The 21,790-nt window shown below is 38.1% G+C and overlaps 1 protein-coding gene across 11 annotated transcripts in view; it reads right to left on the bottom strand.

The window, feature by feature from the left end:
- The window catches only part of FUBP1 (far upstream element binding protein 1), a 39,997-nt gene that overhangs the window by 12,336 nt on the left and 5,871 nt on the right, over nucleotides 1-21,790 (bottom strand). For 4 of the 11 annotated variants that reach the window (XR_007516339.1, XR_007516341.1, XR_007516340.1 and 1 more), the window contains exons 2-17: nucleotides 19,130-19,220; nucleotides 18,229-18,291; nucleotides 17,387-17,425; nucleotides 16,882-16,921; nucleotides 12,741-12,793; nucleotides 12,583-12,654; nucleotides 12,391-12,448; nucleotides 9,259-9,421; nucleotides 9,060-9,158; nucleotides 8,830-8,931; nucleotides 8,463-8,565; nucleotides 8,244-8,344; nucleotides 7,734-7,875; nucleotides 6,984-7,144; nucleotides 3,822-3,973; nucleotides 3,652-3,731 (exon numbers count right to left, since the gene is read on the bottom strand). Coding sequence is in view for 8 of the 11 variants with exons in the window: in XM_049875598.1 (XP_049731555.1) it covers nucleotides 3,652-3,731; nucleotides 3,822-3,973; nucleotides 6,984-7,144; nucleotides 7,734-7,875; nucleotides 8,244-8,344; nucleotides 8,463-8,565; nucleotides 8,830-8,931; nucleotides 9,060-9,158; nucleotides 9,259-9,421; nucleotides 12,391-12,448; nucleotides 12,583-12,654; nucleotides 12,741-12,793; nucleotides 16,882-16,921; nucleotides 17,387-17,425; nucleotides 18,229-18,291; nucleotides 19,130-19,220 (1,519 nt within the window). In the remaining 3 variants the exon portion in view is untranslated. The remainder of the gene's footprint in view (nucleotides 1-3,651; nucleotides 3,732-3,821; nucleotides 3,974-6,983; nucleotides 7,145-7,733; nucleotides 7,876-8,243; nucleotides 8,345-8,462; nucleotides 8,566-8,829; nucleotides 8,932-9,059; nucleotides 9,159-9,258; nucleotides 9,422-12,390; nucleotides 12,449-12,582; nucleotides 12,655-12,740; nucleotides 12,794-16,881; nucleotides 16,922-17,386; nucleotides 17,426-18,228; nucleotides 18,292-19,129; nucleotides 19,221-21,790) is intronic. The other 7 variants (XM_049875605.1, XM_049875601.1, XM_049875604.1 and 4 more) reach the window with 3 other exon arrangements.

The raw sequence follows: 21,790 nt of genomic DNA on the forward strand, positions 1-21,790 counted from the left end.
AATTATGAACTTTGTTCTGTCTTGTTTTCAATGCAGAGATAACATGTAAATCTTGGAAAAGAATTAAGAGATTAGCTACGTTTCATGACAGTGAGTGTCCTAAACATAAACTTGAAGTCACTGCCTTAATTGAAATTCTTCCTTTATGCTGTAAGAGTCTACAGGATGGTCAAAGCTTTTAAGCACAGCATATCATTCAGTACCACATGGACCTGGATCCCCTGGCTTATCCTTTCCATTCTAGCCTCATGTGTCCTTTTGTCGCTATTTCTCCAACACTCTTAAGCTCTGGCTACAATAGATAGATAACACTTTTCAGAAGTCACCATGCTCTCTCGTCTGGGCCTTTGGGCACATTATACTTCCTATGAACATGGCTACCTCTCGCACATCCTTACGAATCAACTGATGTGTGAAAACTGTAAGAACTGTCAGAAATCAGAAATCTTCTTGATGATTCTGCCATTTATACTAGGACTATCATTTGGTACTATAGTTAGATTTTTATTAGTTTGTGTGCCCAGAGAATGTAATTTCCTTATCCAGAGCCTGTATCTATGTGTGATCTGTGTAGTCTTCATTCCAAATGAGAGTGAGTCTCAGCTGCTTAATAAATGTTAGTGAAGTTTAAGAAAAAAAGGATTTCTAGGGGGAAAAAAATCATAACAAGGTGTTAGGTTGCCCTCTAGACCTTTCTCAACTGATCAGTGTTGGATATTTACATGTCTCAATAGTGTCATGATCTATGTACTAATAAATATAAATATTTCATTTAACATTATATCTGCCTAGAGAAATTGAGATAAAAACACTTTAGGAAGCAATACTTTTATTACTGATGTATGAAAACCATACAACAGTTACATACATGGGCTTGAAGGGGTTAAAAACTTGCTTGACATCCCCTAATTAGGAAGTTGTAGAACTAGGACTCCTCCAGGTTTGTGTGCCTCTGAAGTCTAGGCTCTGAGATTAAGTGATTTCCCTAGGTTACACAAATACTAGTGATAGAAAATCTGGGGTTTGAATAAAAATATTGTCTCCAAATCTAAGAGCCTATTAATTTTTTTCACAGGAACAGATTTTCAGTCCAGAGAATATCGACAACAAAGCAATATCTGACTCTAAGCAAGAGACTTGGTAATTCTATCATAAATCTGGGCAGGGCCAACTAGCTGATACCTTTTAGTTAAATGAATTGCTTCTCTCCCAAAGGCAATGGTAGAAACCATATTCATTAACTAATTCTTACAGTGGTGAATACTAGTACTAGTACTCCATGGGGGATACTGAGATTATGATAGAGAGACAATTCCTTATTCTCATCATTTTTTTCCATCATGCCACCTACCCAAATAGTGCTCACAGGTACAATCCTGGAAGATACAATTACCCAATATAATTCCTCCTCTTTACTTTGCTTAAACCTCATTCCTCTGTCTCATCTCCCCATCCCAATTACCTTATTAAAAAGAGTGAAAGAAAAGTTCTTTAAAAACTAACTTTTAGACTATTACATATACTAAGTCATGTTTGGCCATTCTTTTTTTTAGTTCCCTGTGAGTCCTTATTACTAACACGAGGAGTGTACTCTTCTGCTATAACTGTAAACCCATTTTTGCATACTCAGCTCCTAGCACAGCTCAAGGTGTTTGTTGAATGAGTGGAAGTGAGACTGTGGCTGTCATATTGTGTCGTAACATTCCAAAGGGCACACTTCCTACGAAATTAAATCAAACTCAGTAAAACAATTCATTTAAATCAATTACTGTGGTTTTTGAGTGTATGTTTTTTGGGGGAGAAAAGTTTACTATGTGTCAAAAGGAATCCACTGGATTATACTGAACTGTATACCTTCTCTGAAACTACTTCAGTGAGAAACCTAAACGGTAGGAAGTAACAGTTGCTGCTGTTGGTCAAGTCGGCCCCCAATTCATGGAAACCCCACACACAACAGAATCAGACCATTGTGCTCCACAGGGTTTTTACTGGCTGATTTCAGAAGCAGATCACCAGGCCTGTCTTAGTCTGGAATCTCTGATGAAACCTGTTCAGCATCACGGCAAGCCTCCACTGACAAGTGGCGGCTGTGCTTGAGGTGCATTGGCTGGGAGCTGAATCCAGGTCTCCCAGATGGAAGGTGTGAATTCTACCACTGAACCACCACTGCCTTCCAGTTAGGTAGTAGGTGAAATAAAAATGAAACTGGATCTCCAAAACAAGGTCATGGAAGCTCCAGAGACATATCCAAACTCCCTGAGGGACAAAATTATTGGGCTGAGGGCTGTGAGGACCATGGTCTCAGGGAACATCTAGCTCAAATGGCATAACATAGTTTTTTATAAAGAAAATGTTCTATATCCCACTTTACTGAGTAGCATCTGGGGTCTTAAAAGCTTGTGAGGAGCCATCTAAGATACTCCACTGGTCTCACCCCATCTGGACCAAGGGAGAATGAAGAAAAACCAAAGACACAAAGGAAAGAGTAGCCCAAAGGACTAACAGACCACAACTACCACAGCCTCAATCAGACCGAGTCCAGCAAAACTAGATGGTACCCGACTACCACCACTGACTGCTCTGACAGGGATCACAATAGAGGGTCCCGGATAGAGCTGGAGAAAAATGTAGAAAATTGTAACTCACAAAAAAAGATCAGACTTACTGGCCTGACAGGCTGCAGAAATCCCAGGAGTATGGCCCCCGGACAGCCTTTTAGCTGAGTAATGAAGTCACTCCTGAGGTTCACCCTTCAGCCAGATTAGACAGGCCCATCAAACAAAACGAGACTATAGACTAGAAGGCAGGAGGAGACAGGAAAGCTGGTAATGGGGAACCCAAGGCTGAGGAAGGGAGAGTGTCGACATATCGTAGGGTTGGTAAGCAATGCCACAAAACAATATGTATACTGTTTAATGAGAATCTAGTTCTGTAACCTTCACCTAAAGTACAACAAAAAGAAAAAAGAAAATGCATCATAAATAGAGTGGTTTCAATGAATGCCCCTGTGACCAAGATAGGAAGAAAACTACGGGTAGAGGGAGATGCAAGAGTAGAATAAGCCAAATACCAAACCCACTGCCATGAAGTCAATTCTGATTCATAGTATACATGAAATTCAGATGTGAACAGAATACCTTACACAATGTATTTTAGAATTCTAACACTTACTACACACAGGCATGTTAGAATATAGGCCTATTTTTGCTAATATGTGACACTGCCTTAGCAGGAAATACTAGAACAGATTGCTGTATCTTATTTGAGAATTTGAAACTTTAATACCCAAGAATTTAACACTCCATTAGAATCTCACGTAATTTTATAAACGTGCACTAACCATTCTGTCAAGGATTATGTCACAATTAACAAACTGCACATTTTATTAGTACCAAAAACTTAAAAAACTGTATTTCTTCCTGTAGGTTTTGGCTTTACGCACTCTGCTGAACCAATATGAAAAAGCCAAATGCAGACAGAAAAAACTTCCACGAAAGCAGAAACCATATTTAACGTCAGTCTTATTCACCAGTACCTAACTCTTGGCAGAAAGAGTGATAAGCGCAGACAATACACACAATGTAGAATCAACACTCGAAAATTTGAGAATGTAACAATACATATTATCCGTGAATGAAGTGCATCATTTACCTGGATCAGGAGGAGCCTGTTGCTGCCAGTGTGGATAGGCATTTCCCCACCCCTGGGGAGCATATGGGGCTGGAGGACCACTGAAAACATAAAAGGAATATGAAAATATACCAATATACCAAAAGTTAGAATCTTTGGGAGAAAAGCCCAGAACAAAACCAAATACTTACTGAGGAGCAGGGCCAGGTGGTCCCGGGTTATAAGGTGCAGGATTGTACGGCCCCATTGGTGTTCCAGGCCCTGGAGGCCCAGGAGGTCCATGGGGGCCTGGGACACCATGTGGCCCATGGGGTACAGGTGGCCCTAAAGGATTTACTGGGCCCTGCAAAAAGGAAGGAAAACATACAAAAAATCAGAAAAATAGTGTAATGATTAAACAACCCAATGGCCAAATAATCTTCCATTTCTATCCTCTTATACAGTTACAAGCAATTAAGTTTTAGGTTTACCTTTCTTTCCTCACTCATATTACAAAGCAATCTTAACTCTGCCATTATTAATAAAACATGTAAAATTCGTTAAAATCAACAGCATTAACAAAAAACGAAATGTTTCCTTTGGCTCTATTCTATTAAAACACTATTTGCCTTTCCTTTTATAATTCTTATTTTTATTACTTCATCACCAGCTTCATCAAATACCAAGTCTGTATCAGCAACTCTTTGTCTGCATCTATACTATCCTAACATCAGTGAAATAACCGTCTCGATAATACACTCCCCAAATCGCTTAGGTCCTATATTGCAAACTAACTACAATAAGTCCCCAGGTTACAAACGTCGGATTTAAGGACAACTCATACTTGCCCTTTGATGTTATGTGAATTTACCCTCACTTTGAAACAACTGAATCAACCCCTACTCGTGACAAATTCTTCAGCACAATCACCTTCGCTTGCAGCATGTGCAGCTTTTAAATCACTGAAAAGGCGTCAAGGCTTTTCTTGCACTAAAGTAAGGCTAAATAAGAACTGTACGCACCTCTTCTAATTTACCTACAAATTCTACTTAAAGATACACTTAGGAAGTGATCTCATTTGTAACCTAGCAACTGTCTGTACTGAACACTTTACCTGTAATTAAACTCTTTCACAAACAAGCTAATGGTTCTCTTTGCAACCTTTTCTGCTTCTGTCACTGGAACCCCATTTAGACCAAGAATTTAAAATCATTTTTCTCCTTTGCCTTTCATCTCTCATAACTTTCTAAATAGCATCAAAATTCCCTCTATAATGCATTCAATAAATAAGGAGGTTTCATGCCCTTATCATGTGACATCGTAATTAATAATGCTGAGCTGATGTCTCTTTTGATAATCCAACTTGCAAAGACCATCAAATTAAATGTCCTGAAACAAACTTCATGCAATTCTTTTTTATTGTTGGAACCCCCTCCTCTTTTTGGTATATAAATATATTACGTCATAAAACCTTTAATTTCAGACTAGAAACTGTACCTTCTCTGCAGCACTAACAGGTGGATGTGAACTCATATCTTATTTAACCAACAGTGTCTACGCTATAAATTAGAAGCTTAAAATGTTTAAACCACAGTTGCTTGTCAATTTTCTCACTACAAAATAAAAAGACTAAACGTCATGACTTTAAAACTCCCTTTTATTAACATATTTCTTTAACTCTCCAATTGCTGGCATTATCTTTTCCATTATCCATGATACATCCTTTCCCAATCAAAACAATAATACTGAAAAAGTAGCAACATTTTATAGGGTTATATGTGCCAAGCACTTTTTGAAGTGATAACATGCACGTGTACACACACATACACACATTCACTCATTTATTCCCCAAAACTACAACTCAGTAAGGTAGGTACCATTATTCTAATTTTACAGAGGAGGAAACTAAGGCACAGAAAAACCTAGTAACTTCCTCAAGGTCATACAACCAGGAAAGAGTTGACAGGAGTTAACCCACGCAGTCAGACTCCAGAGTCATGCTCTTAACCACTATACTAAACAACCTATTTTACTTCCCCACTAATCCAACATAAATCCTGATCCATGCATGTTATGTCAGGCTAATAATATCCAAAACCAAGATGTGCCATTTATTTTTCTGCTTTGACATCAACCTCTGCCATTACTGAATCTACATTTTCTTCATTTTGTGAACAACTATACTTATTGTTCACATCACAGAAATTAGAATGTTTGTGTACATTTTTAAAAGTGTTTTTTGTACATAAAGGTATTCTGCACCCCATTCACAGCACAGGGAGCACCAAGAATTTCCCTAAAAAGATCCTATCTACTGATTTTTACGCAAACAATGTGCACATTATACAGTTTTGGCCATCCGCGCAAAACCCTCCTGCACGTTATTTTCCTAGGTGCACTACAGGCTGTATGTGTGGCCATGTTATTTGTAAAAAACATTGTACTATTAATAATTTTAAGATGATCCCTCATACTTTGTTAACTCTTTACAGTAAAAGGACTGAACTCAATAAAGCACTATTTGACTCATTTACGAAAAAGCATGGTCAAGACTCTTCATACATTTTTGCAATACCATCAGGAAACCTCTCCAGAGGAAAAATTTCCAAGTTTGGCTGTGTATCAGAATCACCTGGAACAGCTTTCTGAAATTAGATGCTGGGCCCCAGCCAGAGATCCTAAATCAGAACTGTCTGCAGTATGTTGTGTTACATGCAGCAGAGGGGTATGTGTAGGGGTGGGAGGCACTCAAGTAATCTGCATTTTAAAACCAGAAGATTTTGAGCCAGCCCAAGAACCAGGATTTGCAAACTTCTATTCTAGAGTGGAGGATGCATCTGATTCATCTTTGCCGCACCAGGGTCAGGTATAACCCAACACCCACTGCCATTGAGTCAATTCTGACTCACAGTACCCTATAAAACAGAGCTGAACTGTCCCATAGAATTTCCAAGGAGCGCCGGGCAGATTCGAACTGCCAGCCTCTTGGTTAGCAGCCATAGCACTTAACCACTATGTCACCAGGGTCAGGTATAGTAAGCCTTTAATAAATATTAAATTCTCTTTAACTATTTCCTTCTACACCCCTCACCAACCCTGATGTCCTGTTTGCAGGCAATGCCACTCTCTTGTCTACCCACACTGAAAGCCTCCTTACTATAAACCAAAAGTAAAGCTCTGAACACCTGTAACTGCATATTAGATTTTCTATTGTTGGAACCCTCTCCTCTTTTTGGTATATGTTATGTCATAAAACCTTTAATTTCAGACTAAAAACTGTACGTTCTCTGTAGCACTGACAGGTGGATGTGAATTCATATCTTATTTAACCAACAGTGTCTACGCTATAAATCAGGAGTTAAAAGCATACTCACACCAATCTTTTCTTCTATGAGCTGTCGAGCATAGTCTATTTGCTGTGGAGTGCCACGAATTGTAAATAACTTCATATTAGGATCTGCATTTGGTGGAGGATTTCTCTGAAGTTCTATTCTTGCACCAGATTGTTGGCTTATGCTTTTTATAGTTTCACCTCCTAAAATCAAAAGACAGTAATTTCTCTAAAGATTCAAAAGATACAAGAGAAGCCACTCAAAAGAAACGGTCACAATTAAATGGGCTTATAAAAAAAGTTTTGGTCAGTATCCTATCTGACAAAATTCTGTTAAGATTATCCATTTATTCTACACTTCAAAACAAATTATATGAAGTACTTCATGCTTCTCTTGAAATCCCAGCTTTAAAATTGACAACTTACCGAAATATTTGGTTCAAATAAATGTTTTTACAAGCAAAATAGAAGCAAATATAAAGGTTCAAAAATTTAAAAACATGAAAGCCAGGAAAAAACACCAAAAACAAAAACTACTTTTTAGGTCAAAATGGTTCTTACACTAACACTTAAAACTCTTGGTCCCAATACTCTATGTGATCCAAATTCCACATTTTTTTAATTTGATTATTTGAAAATGTTCTTTTACGTTTTAGTTTCTAAATAGTTTTCTACTAAAATTCTGCTTAAGAAAAACCATTGCCACTTGTTTACAAAAGCAACAAAACAGAAAAATTGGATAACGTGCTAAAATTTTCACCATACATTAAAACACCAAGTTTAAAATACTTGCCTTTTCCTATTATCAATCCAGTCTTCCCAGTTGGTACAATGAAATTAAATTCCTGTAGCCCACCAGGTGGTCCCATATTCCAGTTGCCCTGACCTCGACCTCTCCCTCGACCACCAGGTCCAGGTCCACCAGGATTACCAGCCTAAGGAGGGGAAGGACAAGAACAAAGTCAGCATAAAAATAAGCACTTTCCATGTTGAAATTATTACATATCTGCTTTTCCAACTCTCATATACTTGAACTTGAAATTTACAGAAGTTCAGAGATAACTTGGCCCAAATAGTTAACAAATAGTAACGAGCATTCATTCTTCTTATACTGGGGTGAGTATAGCAAGGCACTTATGTAGACCTCTTCCTGCTCCAAGATACCTACCTCAAAGCAATTTAAACCTTCTAGCAATTAATAAAGCATCATCAAGCAGGGTAATATAAAAATATAAGGGAGGACTTTCAGATTTGATGAAAACTTTACAAATGGAAATAAAACCATGAAAATGTTCTATCAAACCTGAACACTTCGAAGGAGGTCTGTAATAATTTCTGCAGCATGCTGACATCGGTCTGGAGGTCCTGTTATTTGTGCTATTCTATCCGGTGTTGTTCCATCATCTTCAAAACAGGCAAGCAAAAATTCATTAAACATTAAATGTGTGGCTATCAAAGGTAAAAAACCCCCCCAAAACAAATTGTTATTGCCACCAACACTTAGATTAAGTAATGTACTCGCCTGGTTTAAACTGAATTCGAACACCGGCATCATTTTGTATTTTTTTAATCATCTCTCCATTTCTTCCTATTACAATGCCAACAGCAAATCTTGGAATGGGGACCTTATACAAAGAATAGTTAAGTATTAAGACAGCCACATACTTCCTGAAAATTAATCTGCATCAAATCAACTGAAGTAAATTTATTTTGATGTTAGGTTTCTACCAAATAGAGCAATAAGATAGAAAATATATACTTCTGTATTCTACGGTAGAAAGTGGGAAAATGGATAAAATGTTAAATGGCTATCTAACACAAAACAGATGGACACTATTATATTTATGGATTAGCATGCAACTATTTTTATAATAGATATTTTTACTTACATCTATCCCTTCATTTCCTCCTATTCTTGACCCATACTCATTTCGAACTTCTCTGAAACCACCTTGATCACGAATTAACTCTAATACCATTTCCTTGGCTTGCTGAAGTAAAAAAAAAAGTTAGCAAATTTAGAAAGCATGTCGCAAAACATTTTAATTATTCATGCATGGTTTGCCCATTTTGCCAGCCAATCCCAACCCCCTTTTTATAAATATAAAGTTAAGTTTACTTGAACTTTGTATGGGTCTCCTGTAATCCTAAGAGGTTTATCAGCACCAGTGTTCTGAGGTCCATCTTGAATCATAACCATTTTAACTCCAGCCCGTTCCTGTTAACAATTGTAGAAACCATATACATTAGCAAATGAGAGGTTGGGGGAAAACTGGCATCGAAGCAGACTAAAAGCACTTATTATACACGCATAATACCTGAAGTTGTTTAATAGTTTCTCCTCCCTTCCCAATAACTAATCCTGCCTTGCTGGCTGGAATCATGATTTCTTGAACTGCATTTCCTGGTCCATCACCATGATGGAAGCCAGGAGCTGGTCTTCCTTTTTCAACAATTTGGTCCAATAACCGTTTTGCTGATCTGTTAACAAATTAATATTCAAGTAGTGAGTTACAACATACCAGAAAGCTTATCCAAAGAGGAAATATAAAACAATACATTCAGGAACCCCTCCCAACACAACTCAGGATTAAGTGGCTTAAAGTTAAACTTTAACAATGTTGTTATTAAAAAGAAAATGTCATCAAGGTTCAAAACTTCTGAAATTATGCAATAAATTTTCTAAATACACAATTCTTAACATTTTGGAGAACAGTCTAAATTTCCTAAGTAGTAACACTCTACTTCTAAAGTTATCTCACAACTAAGCTGATTCATCTAAGAACACGATTTACATTTTTAAATCGCACCACTTTGCTCAGCCATGTGTTAACTCATTTATTCATTCAACAAACATTCAAGAAATGCCAACCATATGTCAGGCACTCTTCTAGGTAATGGGGTTACAACAAAACAGACTAGAGTTCCTGCTAGAATGGCATATAACTTCATTAAGTAAAAATAACATATCAAATAAAACGTCATTTAGAAAGTGCTATAAAGAAAAACCACAGCAGGGTAAGGTAGACAGAATCTGTGTGAAGGGAGGTGATTTTACACAAACAGATATGGAAGGTCTCAGTGATAAGGAGTCATTCGAAGCAAGACCTCAAAGAAGTTGGGGAGTGACTATGGAAATATCGGGGGAAATTGTTCCAGGGAGAAGAAACATGAAGTATAAATGAGGAACATGTTCGATAGGCTGAAAGACTATAAAGAAGGCTAATGGGGCTAGAACAGAGTGAGTTGGGGGATGAATGATAATAAAGTCAGAGAGGTGACAGGTAGGCCAGACCATTGACTTTTACTATAAACCAAATGCAGAAGCCATGAGAGGACTTTGAGCAAAGCTGTGATGTGAACTGTTTTACATTTTTTTAAAAGATTCACTATGGCTAGGCCATTAGGGTTAAGAAGGAGCCTTTGTGGTGCAGCGGCTAAGTGCTTGGTTGTGAATTCAAAGGTTGGGAATTTGAACCCACCAGCTGCTCTGCTCTGTGGAAGAAAAGACCTCAACCTACTCCAGTAAAGATTATAGCCTTGGAAACCCTACAGAGCGGTTCTACTCTGTCCTACAGGGTTGCTGTAAGTCAGAATTGACTCAACAGCACCTAACAAAAACAACTAGGGACAAAGGTAAAAATAATCAAGTTATCTTGGGAAACTATGCAATAATACAAGCAAATGGTGCCATGGACTAAGGTGACAGTATAAAGTAGCAAGAAGGGGCTGGATTCCCAATAAATTATAAAGGAAAGATGACCAACAGTTGCTCACAGATAAATGGGGAATGAGAAAAAGATAGTTTTAAAACAGCTGCCAAATACTGAAGTATGGTGAATGAAGAAAAAAAGCAGATGGGGGTAGAAGGAAAATAAAGGAATCTATTTTGAATTATCTAAAGTCTGTGATGTCTAAAAGACATTGAAGTAAGAAACTGAGTTGTCAGCTGGATATACAAATCTAGAATTTAGGAAAGAGATCAAGGCTGAAGAAAAAATTTAGAAATATACAAAATTTATGGTCTATAAAGCCATGAGATTACATGGATCCACCTAAGGAGCCCTGGTCGCACTATGGGTTAAGAGCTTGGATGCTAATCAAAAGGCCGGCAACTTGAATCTCCTTGGAAACCCTATGGGGAAGCTCTACCCTGTCTTACAGGGTCACTAGGAGTCAGAATCGACTCAATGGCAACAGATTTGGTTTGGCTGGTTTTAAGGCGTGTGTATAGATACACCTTGTGAGCACTGAATTTTGTGCCAATTCCATGTTGAGGGTCCAGATAAAGCAGAATTAAGAGAGACTGAGGAAGAGCAGCCAGTGAGATAGCTGTCCTGAGGCAAAATAAATCAAGTATTTCAAGGAAGGAGTAGTCGACTGTGTCAAACACTGCTATTAGGCTGACTGATGTGGAGAGGTCATCTGTGGCCTTAACAAGAGCCAACTTCAATGGAATGGTGTGAATAAAAGCCTGACTGGCGTGACTGCAACAGAAAATGGAAAAACAAAAAGGCAGATGACAGAAAGTTTAGCCATGTCTTTTAAGGAGTTTTACTGTAAAAGGGAGTAGAGAAACACCAATGAGGGACAGTTTTTGTTATGGACTGGGGGCAGAGAAAATGTTTCCAACAAGTTTGTATGCTGCTAGAAATTTTTTAGTAGAGATGGGAAAAATAATTACGCAGAAGAGACAGTTCAACTGCAGGGACAATGTCCTTCAGTATGAAGGAGGAGCTGGCCTTAGGCACATGAAAACAAAGGCAGTATCTGAGTACTGTATGTACTCAATGAAGGCAGGCTAGTAGATTTATCGCTGGCAAAGGCAGAAACGTTTCTTAGGATTGCTTCTATGTTTTCAGAAAAGCTAAAATTTGTGATAAGTGAAGATGCTTAAGATTTGGAGGGGAGAGATAAAGTATCAAAAAGTCTTGAAAAAGAGTGAATATACAGAAAAATGTTGGCAATACAAAGGTCCACTCAAGGTTAACGGTGATGAGTTTTAGGGGAAATCAGCTGACATGATTATGTATTCTTTACAAGCAACATTCAGTTCCTTAAGTACAGTTTAAAGTGGATACACAGTCAGTTTTACTCATTTTCTGTGTTCTATGGTCTAGATGAAACCCTGGTGGTGTAGTGGTTAAGAGCTATGGCTACTAACCAAAAGACTGGCAGTTCAAATCCACCAGCCACTCCTTGGAAACCCTATGGGGCAGTTCTACTCTGTCCTCTAGGGTTGCTATGAGTCGGAATGGACTCAACGGCAACAGGATTGGTTGGTTTATGGTCTAGATGAGGAACCCTAATTGATAAAAGCATGAAGCACATAAACTTGAAAGAAGCTGGGAAAGTTTCAGGGAAGGGGCGGCGAAAGCAGCAATTAAGACAAACTTCAAAGAACCTTTACGTTATAACTGCAAGTCGGTTTTTAAGACTGTCATACTTACTGGACAGATTCAGGTGTTCCAGTTAACATACAAGATCTTTCTGGAAGGCCACCACTGTCTACAATTAAAAAAACCAAAAACTTTTAGATCAAGAAAAAATTAACAGGTTGTATCATTTTCACTAGCATCTTAAAAAACATTAATTACTCTATTTTTCAAATTACTTTAAAAATATGAAGAAAAAAATAGTACCAGGAGCTATCTGTATTTTGCATCCAGATTCCTGTTGTATGCGCGAGATCTGTTCACCTCCTCGGCCAATTACTAGTTTTAAAAAATAAAAAAACAGTTGAAAGATTGTGAAGTCTCTTTTGATTATGTTAATAAAGTTTTAAAATTAGGTTACTTACTGAATCCAACCATTCCATCTGGAACTTTGTATTCTTCCGTCATTACAGACCTGCTAAGAAACACCAGAAACAAGGACAGTTTGTTTACATACAAAATGTCATCTACTAATAAAAACCAGAAGTTTAATTTAAGCTCCTAATTGCCTAAATTAAGGTTCTAGGTATATACTCATAGCCAATATACTCAATACAGTCTATCATCTGAGTAAACTCACTATCTTAAATAAGGTGACACATCAAGCAAGGAGGGGATGGTGTGTGGAACAGTCTGAAGGCATGTAACTGAAAAGGAGTTGGGGGTGGAGTTCAAGGAATGTCATGTTAAGAGTTATACTAATTCACCCTGAAACCAAACCAAACCAAACCCGTTGCCATTGAGTCGATTTCAACTCCTATAAGAAAGAGTAGAACTGACCCATAGGGTTTCCAAGGAGCAGCTGGTGGATTCACACTGCCAATCTTTTGGTTAGCAGCCAAGTTCTTAACCACTGTGGCACCAGGGCTCCAACAGTTTATCTCAATCTGGCTAATTCCACCTATCCTTCCAATTTATAAATATATCTCACTCAAACAAACAAAAAGTCATTTTCTTCACATATACGACAACATACGCAGACACAAATTCCCTATACATGAACTTCGCTGTCATTAAAAACAAAGGAAAGGAAAAAAGACCGAAATGGATGTCAGAACACTCTCTGAAACTTGCTCTTGAACGTCATGTAGCTAAAGCAAAGTGAAGAAATAAAGTCAAAGAGCTGAAGAGAAGATTTCAAAGGGTGGCTGGAGAAAACAAAGTATTATAATGAAATGTGCAAAGACCTGGAGTTAGGAAACCAAAAGGGAAGAACACACTTGGCTTTTTCAAGGTGAAAGAACTGAAGGAAAAACACAAGCTTCGCGTTGCAATTCTGAAGGATTCTACTGGGAAAATATTAAAGGACGAAGGAAGCATCAAAAGAAGATGGAGGAGGTGGGGCCAAGATAGAATAGCCATATGCTTCCGTTGATCCCTCTTACAACAAAGACTAGAAAAAACAAGTCAAACGATTACATCTATGACAAGCTAGGAGCCCTGAACATCAAAGGCAAAGTCAGGAAACGAACTGAGCAGCACAGGAAGACAGAGACGGTTTAGAAGTGGAGAGGAGTGGAGTTGTGGGACCTAAATTGCCGGTGTCCCTCAGGCACCATTCCAGGGAGTGGCTGTGGTGGGCTGGTAGTAGGGTTAGTCCACAGTTCCCTGAGCAGCAGCCAGCCACACAGCCTACTCACACCCCCGGAACCAGAAAAGAATGGCGCTCTCCACAAAAGCTAAGCACTTGTGTATATTTTACTGCACCCCCCCACCCCCAAGCCGGCTTACGTGGCTGATTTCCCTGGGCCTGAGATAGACCCCGTTGAGTGCCTGGAGCTATCCGCCCAGCCTTGGAGAAGGAATGAATTAACAACTGAGGGAAAAGGTAATTTGCCAGCTCCACTAACCTGGGAAGCTCAGGACAGAAGCGGCTCCTGTCCAGGCATAAACGGTCTGTGGACTTTGAATACCTTCTCCCCCTGCGTAGACTTGTGTGGGCCTATTTCAGGAGAATAGGCCCTTGTTGGCAGACTACAACTGTTTCAGCTGTATGGTGAAGAGGTCGGTGTTTGATGTTTGACACCACTTTGCCTATTAAACAGGGTCCTCACCTACCCACATCAGGGGCCTAAGGACTAGCAGCTCCACTCAGGTCACCCAGCCACCCGTGACAGGGGTCCAAGGGTAACTGGTACCTCCCAGTCCTTACAACCAAAAACAATGGGTGCCCATGGTCTGTCTGCAGAACCCACCCACCTGTACACTCTAGGAAAGAGTGACGCGCATTCCTCAGAGACATTTCGGGGATGATGCCCAGTCCCCAGCCTTGTTCAGAGCATGATCCTCTGCTGCAGCCAGATACAGGTACCTAGACCAATCACCCCTGCCCCTCTAAGACTGTAGGACAGAGCCTGTACCATACACTTGATGACCAGCTACCTGGACACCTGAGCTGAATTCATACAAGAAAAGTGAATGGACTCCTAGACTGATATACCTGGTAATAGCTCTAGCCATCTGGTGACAGGACATCAGAGCTTCAGTGGTAAAATAATCAACAAGCTCTCAAAACAAAGAATCAAGGGATCTTCTAGATGAAAGCGCCTTCCTGGAATTACCGGATGCAGAATGCAAAAGATTAATACACAGATCACTTCAAGATATTAGGAAGGAAACCAGGCAATATGCAGAGCAAGCCAAGGAACACACCAATAAAGCAACTGAAGAAATTAAAAAGGTTATTCAAGAACATAATGAAAAATTTATTAAGCTGCAAGAATCCATAGAGAGACAGAAATCAGAAATTCAGAAGATTAACAATAAAATTACAGAATTAGATAACTCAATAGAAAGTCAGAGGAACAGAATTGAGCAAGTAGAAGGCAGAACTGGTAAGCTTGAAGATAAAGCACTTGGCACCAAAATATTTGAAGAAAAATCCGATAAAAGATGGAAGGAATTTAGAGTCAATATAACAAAAACCACTGGTCTACGTTCAATCATTTCAGAAGGCAGTGTGTGATCATGAACTGATGGTACCGAAGGAAGAGGTCCAAGCTGCACTGAAGATACTGGGGAAAAACGAGGCTCCAGGAATTAATGGAATAAAAACTGAGATGATTCAACAAACCGAGGCAGTGCTGAAAGTGCTCACTTTTCTATGCCAAGACATTTTGGAAGACAGCTATGTGGCAAACTCACTGGAAGAGAACTGCATTTATGCCTATTCCAAAGAAAGGTGATCCAACCAAATGCAGAAATTACCGAATAATACCATCAATGTCACAGGAAGTAAAATTTTCTCAAAAGTGGCTACAGCAGTACATGGACAGGGAATCCAGAAATTCAAGCTGGATTCAGAAGAGGACGTGGAAAAAGGGATATCATTCCTGTCAGATGGATCATGGCTGAAAAGAGAATATCAGTGCTTTACTGACTATGCAAAGCATTCGACTGTGTGGATCACAACAAATGATGGATAACATAGCAAAGAATGGGAATTCCAGGATACTTTGTACTCAGGAGCAATCTGTACATAGATCAAGAGGAGTCATTTGAACAGAAAAAGGGGATACTACATGGTTTAAAGTCAGGAAAGGTGTGCATCAGGATTGTGTCCTTTCATCACACTTATTCAATACGTATGCTGAGTAAATAAACAGAGAAGGTGGAGAGGCATCAGGATGAGAAGAATCATTCACAACCCGCAATATGCAGATGACACAGTCTTACTTGCTGAAAGTGAAGAGGACTTGAAGCACTTCTGATGAAAATCAAAGATTACAGTCTTCAGTGTGGATTACACCTCAACAGAAAGAAAACAAAAATCCTCACTAGACCAACAAGCAACGTCATGATAAATGGAGAAAATACTGAAGTTGTCAAGGATTTCATTTTACTTGGATCCACAATCAATATCCATGGAAGCCACAGACAAGAAATCAAAGAACAGACTGTACTGAGCAAATCTGCTGCAAAAGGCCTCTTTATAAAGTGTTAAATTGCAAAGATGTCACTTTGAGGACTAAGGTGAACCTGATCGAAGCCATGGTATTTTCAATCACCTCGTACGCATGTGAAAGCTGGCCAATGGATAAAGAAGACTGAAGAACTGATGCCTTTGAATTATGGTGCTGGTGAAGAATACTGAATATACCACGCGCTACCACAAGAATGAACAAATTTGTCTTGAAAGAAGTACAGCCAGAATGCTCCTTAGAGGATGGCAAGGCTCCATTTCACATACTTTAGACATGTTATTAAAAAAAAATTATTAGGAGGGACCAATTCCCGGAGAAGGACATCATGCTTGGGAAGGTAAAGGGTCAGTGAAAAACGGAATGATCTTCAATGAGATGCACTGACACACTGGCTGCAACAATAGGCTGAAACATTAACAACTGGGAGGATTGTGCAGGACTGGGCAGTGTTTCGTTGTGTTGTACATAGGGTCATCGTGAGTCAGAACTAACTCGATGGCTCTAAACAACAACAACTTAGTTGTGTTTATACACAGTTAAATGAAAACTCACAAAACATTTTTTGAAAATCTTTTGACTATACCTTTGCTGCTGATGCATTGGTGGTAACTGTGTTCCAAAAGCTACCAAAAAATTAAAGATAAAATGTAAATTTGCAATTTAAATTCACACCTATATATTTTAACAATACAATCTTACTGAACAATTGTAAAATCTGTTCATGACACACAGAAAATACATCAAAGAGAACAAAATTTTATATAGAATTCTTAAATCGGCATTGAAAGTGAGCAAAATGGAAAAGAAGGATGGAGATTATTAGCAATAGAATAGAGTAAAACACTTTCCTTTTTCATGTAGTGTAAGCATAGATTAAGAATTGAAGCAGTTAAATAAACTGAACGTGTAAGGTAAGTTAGCACCAAATCTTACTAATATACGTGGCCATAATTAAAGTGAGAGGTTGCAGAAGTAGGAAATAAAGGTATGCATTTACAAAGAAATTCAGGCTAGACATTCTAGAAGACTATTTACAGACTTCAGATATTAAAATTTGGTTAGTTTTTAACCCAGCTTTAAATACTTACAGTCATTTTGAGGAGCAACTTTCTTAGCATCTGGTTGATCTGCAAAATTAAGAGTTTTTTAATTTTTTTGCCAGTAAGTATAATTTTAAGACTTAGTTTCCCCCCAAACAAAATTAAATATTAATATAACATTTATTGACTTATCTGATAGTGTTTGTCATGTGAACAGAAATTGCCAAAACTCAACCCATACTTGTAGTAGTCTAAAAAAATTACGTTTTCATTCTCTTCATGTTTAAAGATGCACAGACATTTAAAAAAAAAAAAAAAACTTTTTTGACTGTATCAAAGCACTGACCTTAATGTACGTTAAGCACTTTTGAATGATATAAGAAAGTATTTAGATCCGTTACTAGAAAAATATCACATGCTAAAGGCTAATGATGCTTCCACTGTAGGAACTGAAGATTGGAAGAAAGAAAAAAGCTATCAAAATGTGAAAATCTGACATATCAGAAGTTGAGTGTATCTGACAGTGACCACAAAGCTATGCAAAAAATAAATTCACATTACAAGGCAATCGCAATCTAAACTGCTGAATTTTCCTAACCAAACGTTTCCCAGCAAAACACTTCAGCAGAAACACTCAAAGCAACTACATGACTACCTTCCTCTGAATCCTTTACACAGATGAGTAAATACAATGCATACCTTAAAAGAGACAACCTGTAGCTGAAAGTACTATTCTCCTCCCCACTTCAAATGTAAATAATTAAACATCAGAATGTTGTGCAGCAAAAATTCAGACACATAATCCAAGAAATATTTGTGTCCATTTCAAGAATCCACTGGTTTATTTCACGTTTACATACTAAACACAGGTAATAAATAAAAATTCCTGCCTTTAAAAGGAGAGGGCATTCCCTCCCAGTGTGTTGTACTGCTCGGACTTGTCCAAGAGCCATCTACACATAAAATAAAAAGAATACATTACATACAACATCTGAAGCATCATTAGCTCATTTTTTTTTGTATATTAAAAACCTCACTATAAATATGAAAGACACTTAAATGAAAGGAAACCAAGTACTCCTGGTCAAAAAGCTACTAATACATTCTATAAGCTCAAGAATCCTCTTTAAAAACAAAAAACAAAACAAACAAACAAAAAAGTGGGCAAAAAGAAAATGTATCAAAATTCATATATCAAACCTAAAAGAAAAATTACATGCATACTTCTAAGTTCGGAACTTCGACATTAAAAAAAAAAAAACACAAGGCACTGTAAATCCACTGTTATAAGTTAAACCTGAAACACAAAATACTAAAACAAACAAAACATAAAAAGTGGTATAACCTGCAACACGCTGAAGTAGCAAGCTATAGAAACTTCAACCTTTAAAATGAAATCTGAAATAGCAAAATCATGAAAACATAGCATACAAAGATTCATTTATGCATGATGAGAAAAACTAGTGAGATGTCTCCTAAACAATTCTTCTTTTTGTTTTTTTTTTCCATTATATTAACAATAAGTCTGTGCAAACTATCAATCTGGCACAATCCTAAGAGAGAAAACTGAACTGCTTCTTAATAAGACAAAGTTTGCTGGCTGACCCAAACTTTACCTACCTTGTTCAGGTCTCTCTTTTTTTCCTTTCTCTTTGAGGCTAACAAAAATCTTACAATTTTAGGAACCTTATGATTAAAGTAATGTTTCAATAAAAACATTTGAAAAATATTGAAAAATCCCTTCAGCTAAACACTGTATAAGATAATTAAAATACTTCTGGTATAACTTACCTCCATCTTCTAAAGGTCTTTTTTGTCCCCCATAACCATAGTCATTTGAGTTCAGTGATGTACCAGCATCACCTCCAATTTTTGCTGCAATCTTAAAACAAACAAATAAAAACCACACCTTCATCATCAAGAATGGCACAAACTATTACGTATTACATTCAACAGTATATATCCTTACTTCCTAACTCATATATATGCTAAATATTTACATAATGGTATTAATTTGATAAAAAGACAAATTAAACTCAGATCAATTTATTGCTACTATTGAAGCTGGAAACCCTGGTGGTGTAGTGGTTCAGTGCTATGGCTGCTAACCAAAAGGTCGGTAGTTTGAATCTGCCAGGCGCTCCTTGGAAACTCTGTGGGGCAGTTCTACTCTGTCCTATAGGGTCGCTATGAGTCAGAATCGACTCGACGGCAGTGGGTTTGGCTTTTTGGTTTATTAATATTTCAGGGCATTATCAATCAATCATCACCTGCAATTAAGCTTCTGATACACCCGTATAAGAACCAACAAAGAAGTAATCGGCTAGAAATCTTTAGAAGATAGACTGACCAAATAGCTTTGAAGAAAACCTGTGTTCTAACTGTGTTTTCTCCATGGTTCTTATCCTTCAAAAGCTGTATGTTGAGTACAGAGAATGTGAACACCTTGTAGGACCCTAAGTCTGTGCTATCCAATACAGCAGCCACAACTACGTGTGGTTATTAAGCACTTGAAATGTGGCTGGTTCAAACTGAGATGCGGTTTAAGTGTTAAAATACACACTGGATATAGACAACTTAGAACAAACAAAAAATGTAAAGTATCTTTTACGCTGATCACATGTCGAAATGATATCATCTAGATATGTTGGGTTAAATACAAATACCTGGCTTGTATTTCTATTGGACAGTGTTGCTTCAAAGTAACATGGGGGAGGCAGGGAGGCAGGAGCCTGGGGAGCTGCACCTCCAAAAAAAACCTCAGCTATAGGACTGTAATCCTATTAAAGTCACGTCACTTTAAAAATTTTATAATTTAGAGTGGGGTAAGTAATTGCACCTGACTAAACATCACTTAAGAAAAACCAGCCTCAAGTCATAAGTAGCACACAACCAGTGGACATTAATGCATTTTTCTATGAAACAGGAAATGGAACTAAGTATTGGTAAAAAAAAAAAAAAGTATTTCTAAGCGCTATCAATGAAGCACTCTTCTGTTATTGTTAGATGCCATCGAGTCGCTTCCGACTCGTAGCGACCCTACGTACAACAGAACGAAACACTGCCCAGTCCTTAGCCATCCTCACAACTGTTATGCTTGAGCCCACTGCTTGTTGTCAATCCATCTCGTTGAGGGTCTTCCTCTTTGTCACCGACCCTGTACTTTAAAAAGCATGATGTCCTTCTCCAGGAACTGGTCCCTCCTGATAACATGTCCAAAGTAAGGGAGATGAAGTTTTGCCATCTTTGCTCCTAAGGAGCATTCTGGCCGGACTTCTTCCAAGACAGATTTGTTCGTTCCTTTGGCGGTTCATGATACATTCAACATTCTTCACCAACACCGTAATTTAAAGGAATCAATCCTTCTTCAATCTTCTTTATTCATCGTCCAGCTTTCACATGCATACGAGGTGACTGAAAACACCATGGCTTGAGTCAGGCACACCTTAATCCTTAAAGTGATGTCTTTGCTTTTTAACACTTTAAAGAGGTCTTTTGCAGCAGATTTGCCCAATGCAATACATTGTTTGATTTCCTGACTGCACCTTCCCTAGGTGTTGATTGTGGATCCAAGGAAAATGTAATCCTTGACAACTTCAATCTTTTCTCCATTTATCATGATGTTGCTTATTGGTGCAGCTGTGAGGATTTCTGTTTTCCTTATGTTAAGGTATAACCTATACTGAAGGCTATAGTCTTTGATCTTCATCAGTAAGTGCTTCAAGTCCTCTTCACTTTCAGCAAACAAGGTTGTGTTATCTGCAGGTTATGAGTCTTCCTCCAATCCTGATGCTTGTTCTCCATACAGTCCAGCTTCTCGGATTATTTGCTCAGCATATACTGAATAAGTAGGATGAAAGAATGCAATCCTGATGCACACCTTTCTTGACTTTAAACCATGCAGTATCCCCTTGTTCTAAGGACTGCCTCTTGATCTATGTACAATTAAGCATCCCAGAATTCCCATTCTTTGCAATGTTATCCATAATTTGTTATGATCCACAGTCGAAACCCTTTGCATAGTCAATGAAACACAAGTAAACGTTCTTCTGGCATTCTTTGCTTTCAGCCAAAATCCAGCTATGATATCCCTTGTTCTACATGCTCTTCTGAATTCAGCTTGAATTTCTGGCAGTTCCCTGTCGATGTACTGCTGCAACTGCTTTTGAACCATCTTCATCAAAACTTTACTTGTGTGTTACATTAATGATATTTGGTAATTTCTGCATTCTGTTGGATCCCCTACACTATACGTTATAATAAACGTTTTATACTTATTTTTCATTGAATCACCACAACTACCTCCTGAGATAGAATACTCAGTGAAGTAGATTCATTTTACAGTTGGAAAAAATCCCAGAGGGCACATAGCAAGTAAATGGTGGTCATCTCTATCTGGTGCCAAATGCCTTCAACTTTGGGCAATCCCTTGTTTCTAAATTTATATATAGC

The sequence above is a fragment of the Elephas maximus genome, chromosome 3 (genome assembly GCF_024166365.1).
Source record: "Elephas maximus indicus isolate mEleMax1 chromosome 3, mEleMax1 primary haplotype, whole genome shotgun sequence".
Classification (NCBI taxonomy): Eukaryota; Metazoa; Chordata; class Mammalia; order Proboscidea; family Elephantidae; genus Elephas; species Elephas maximus.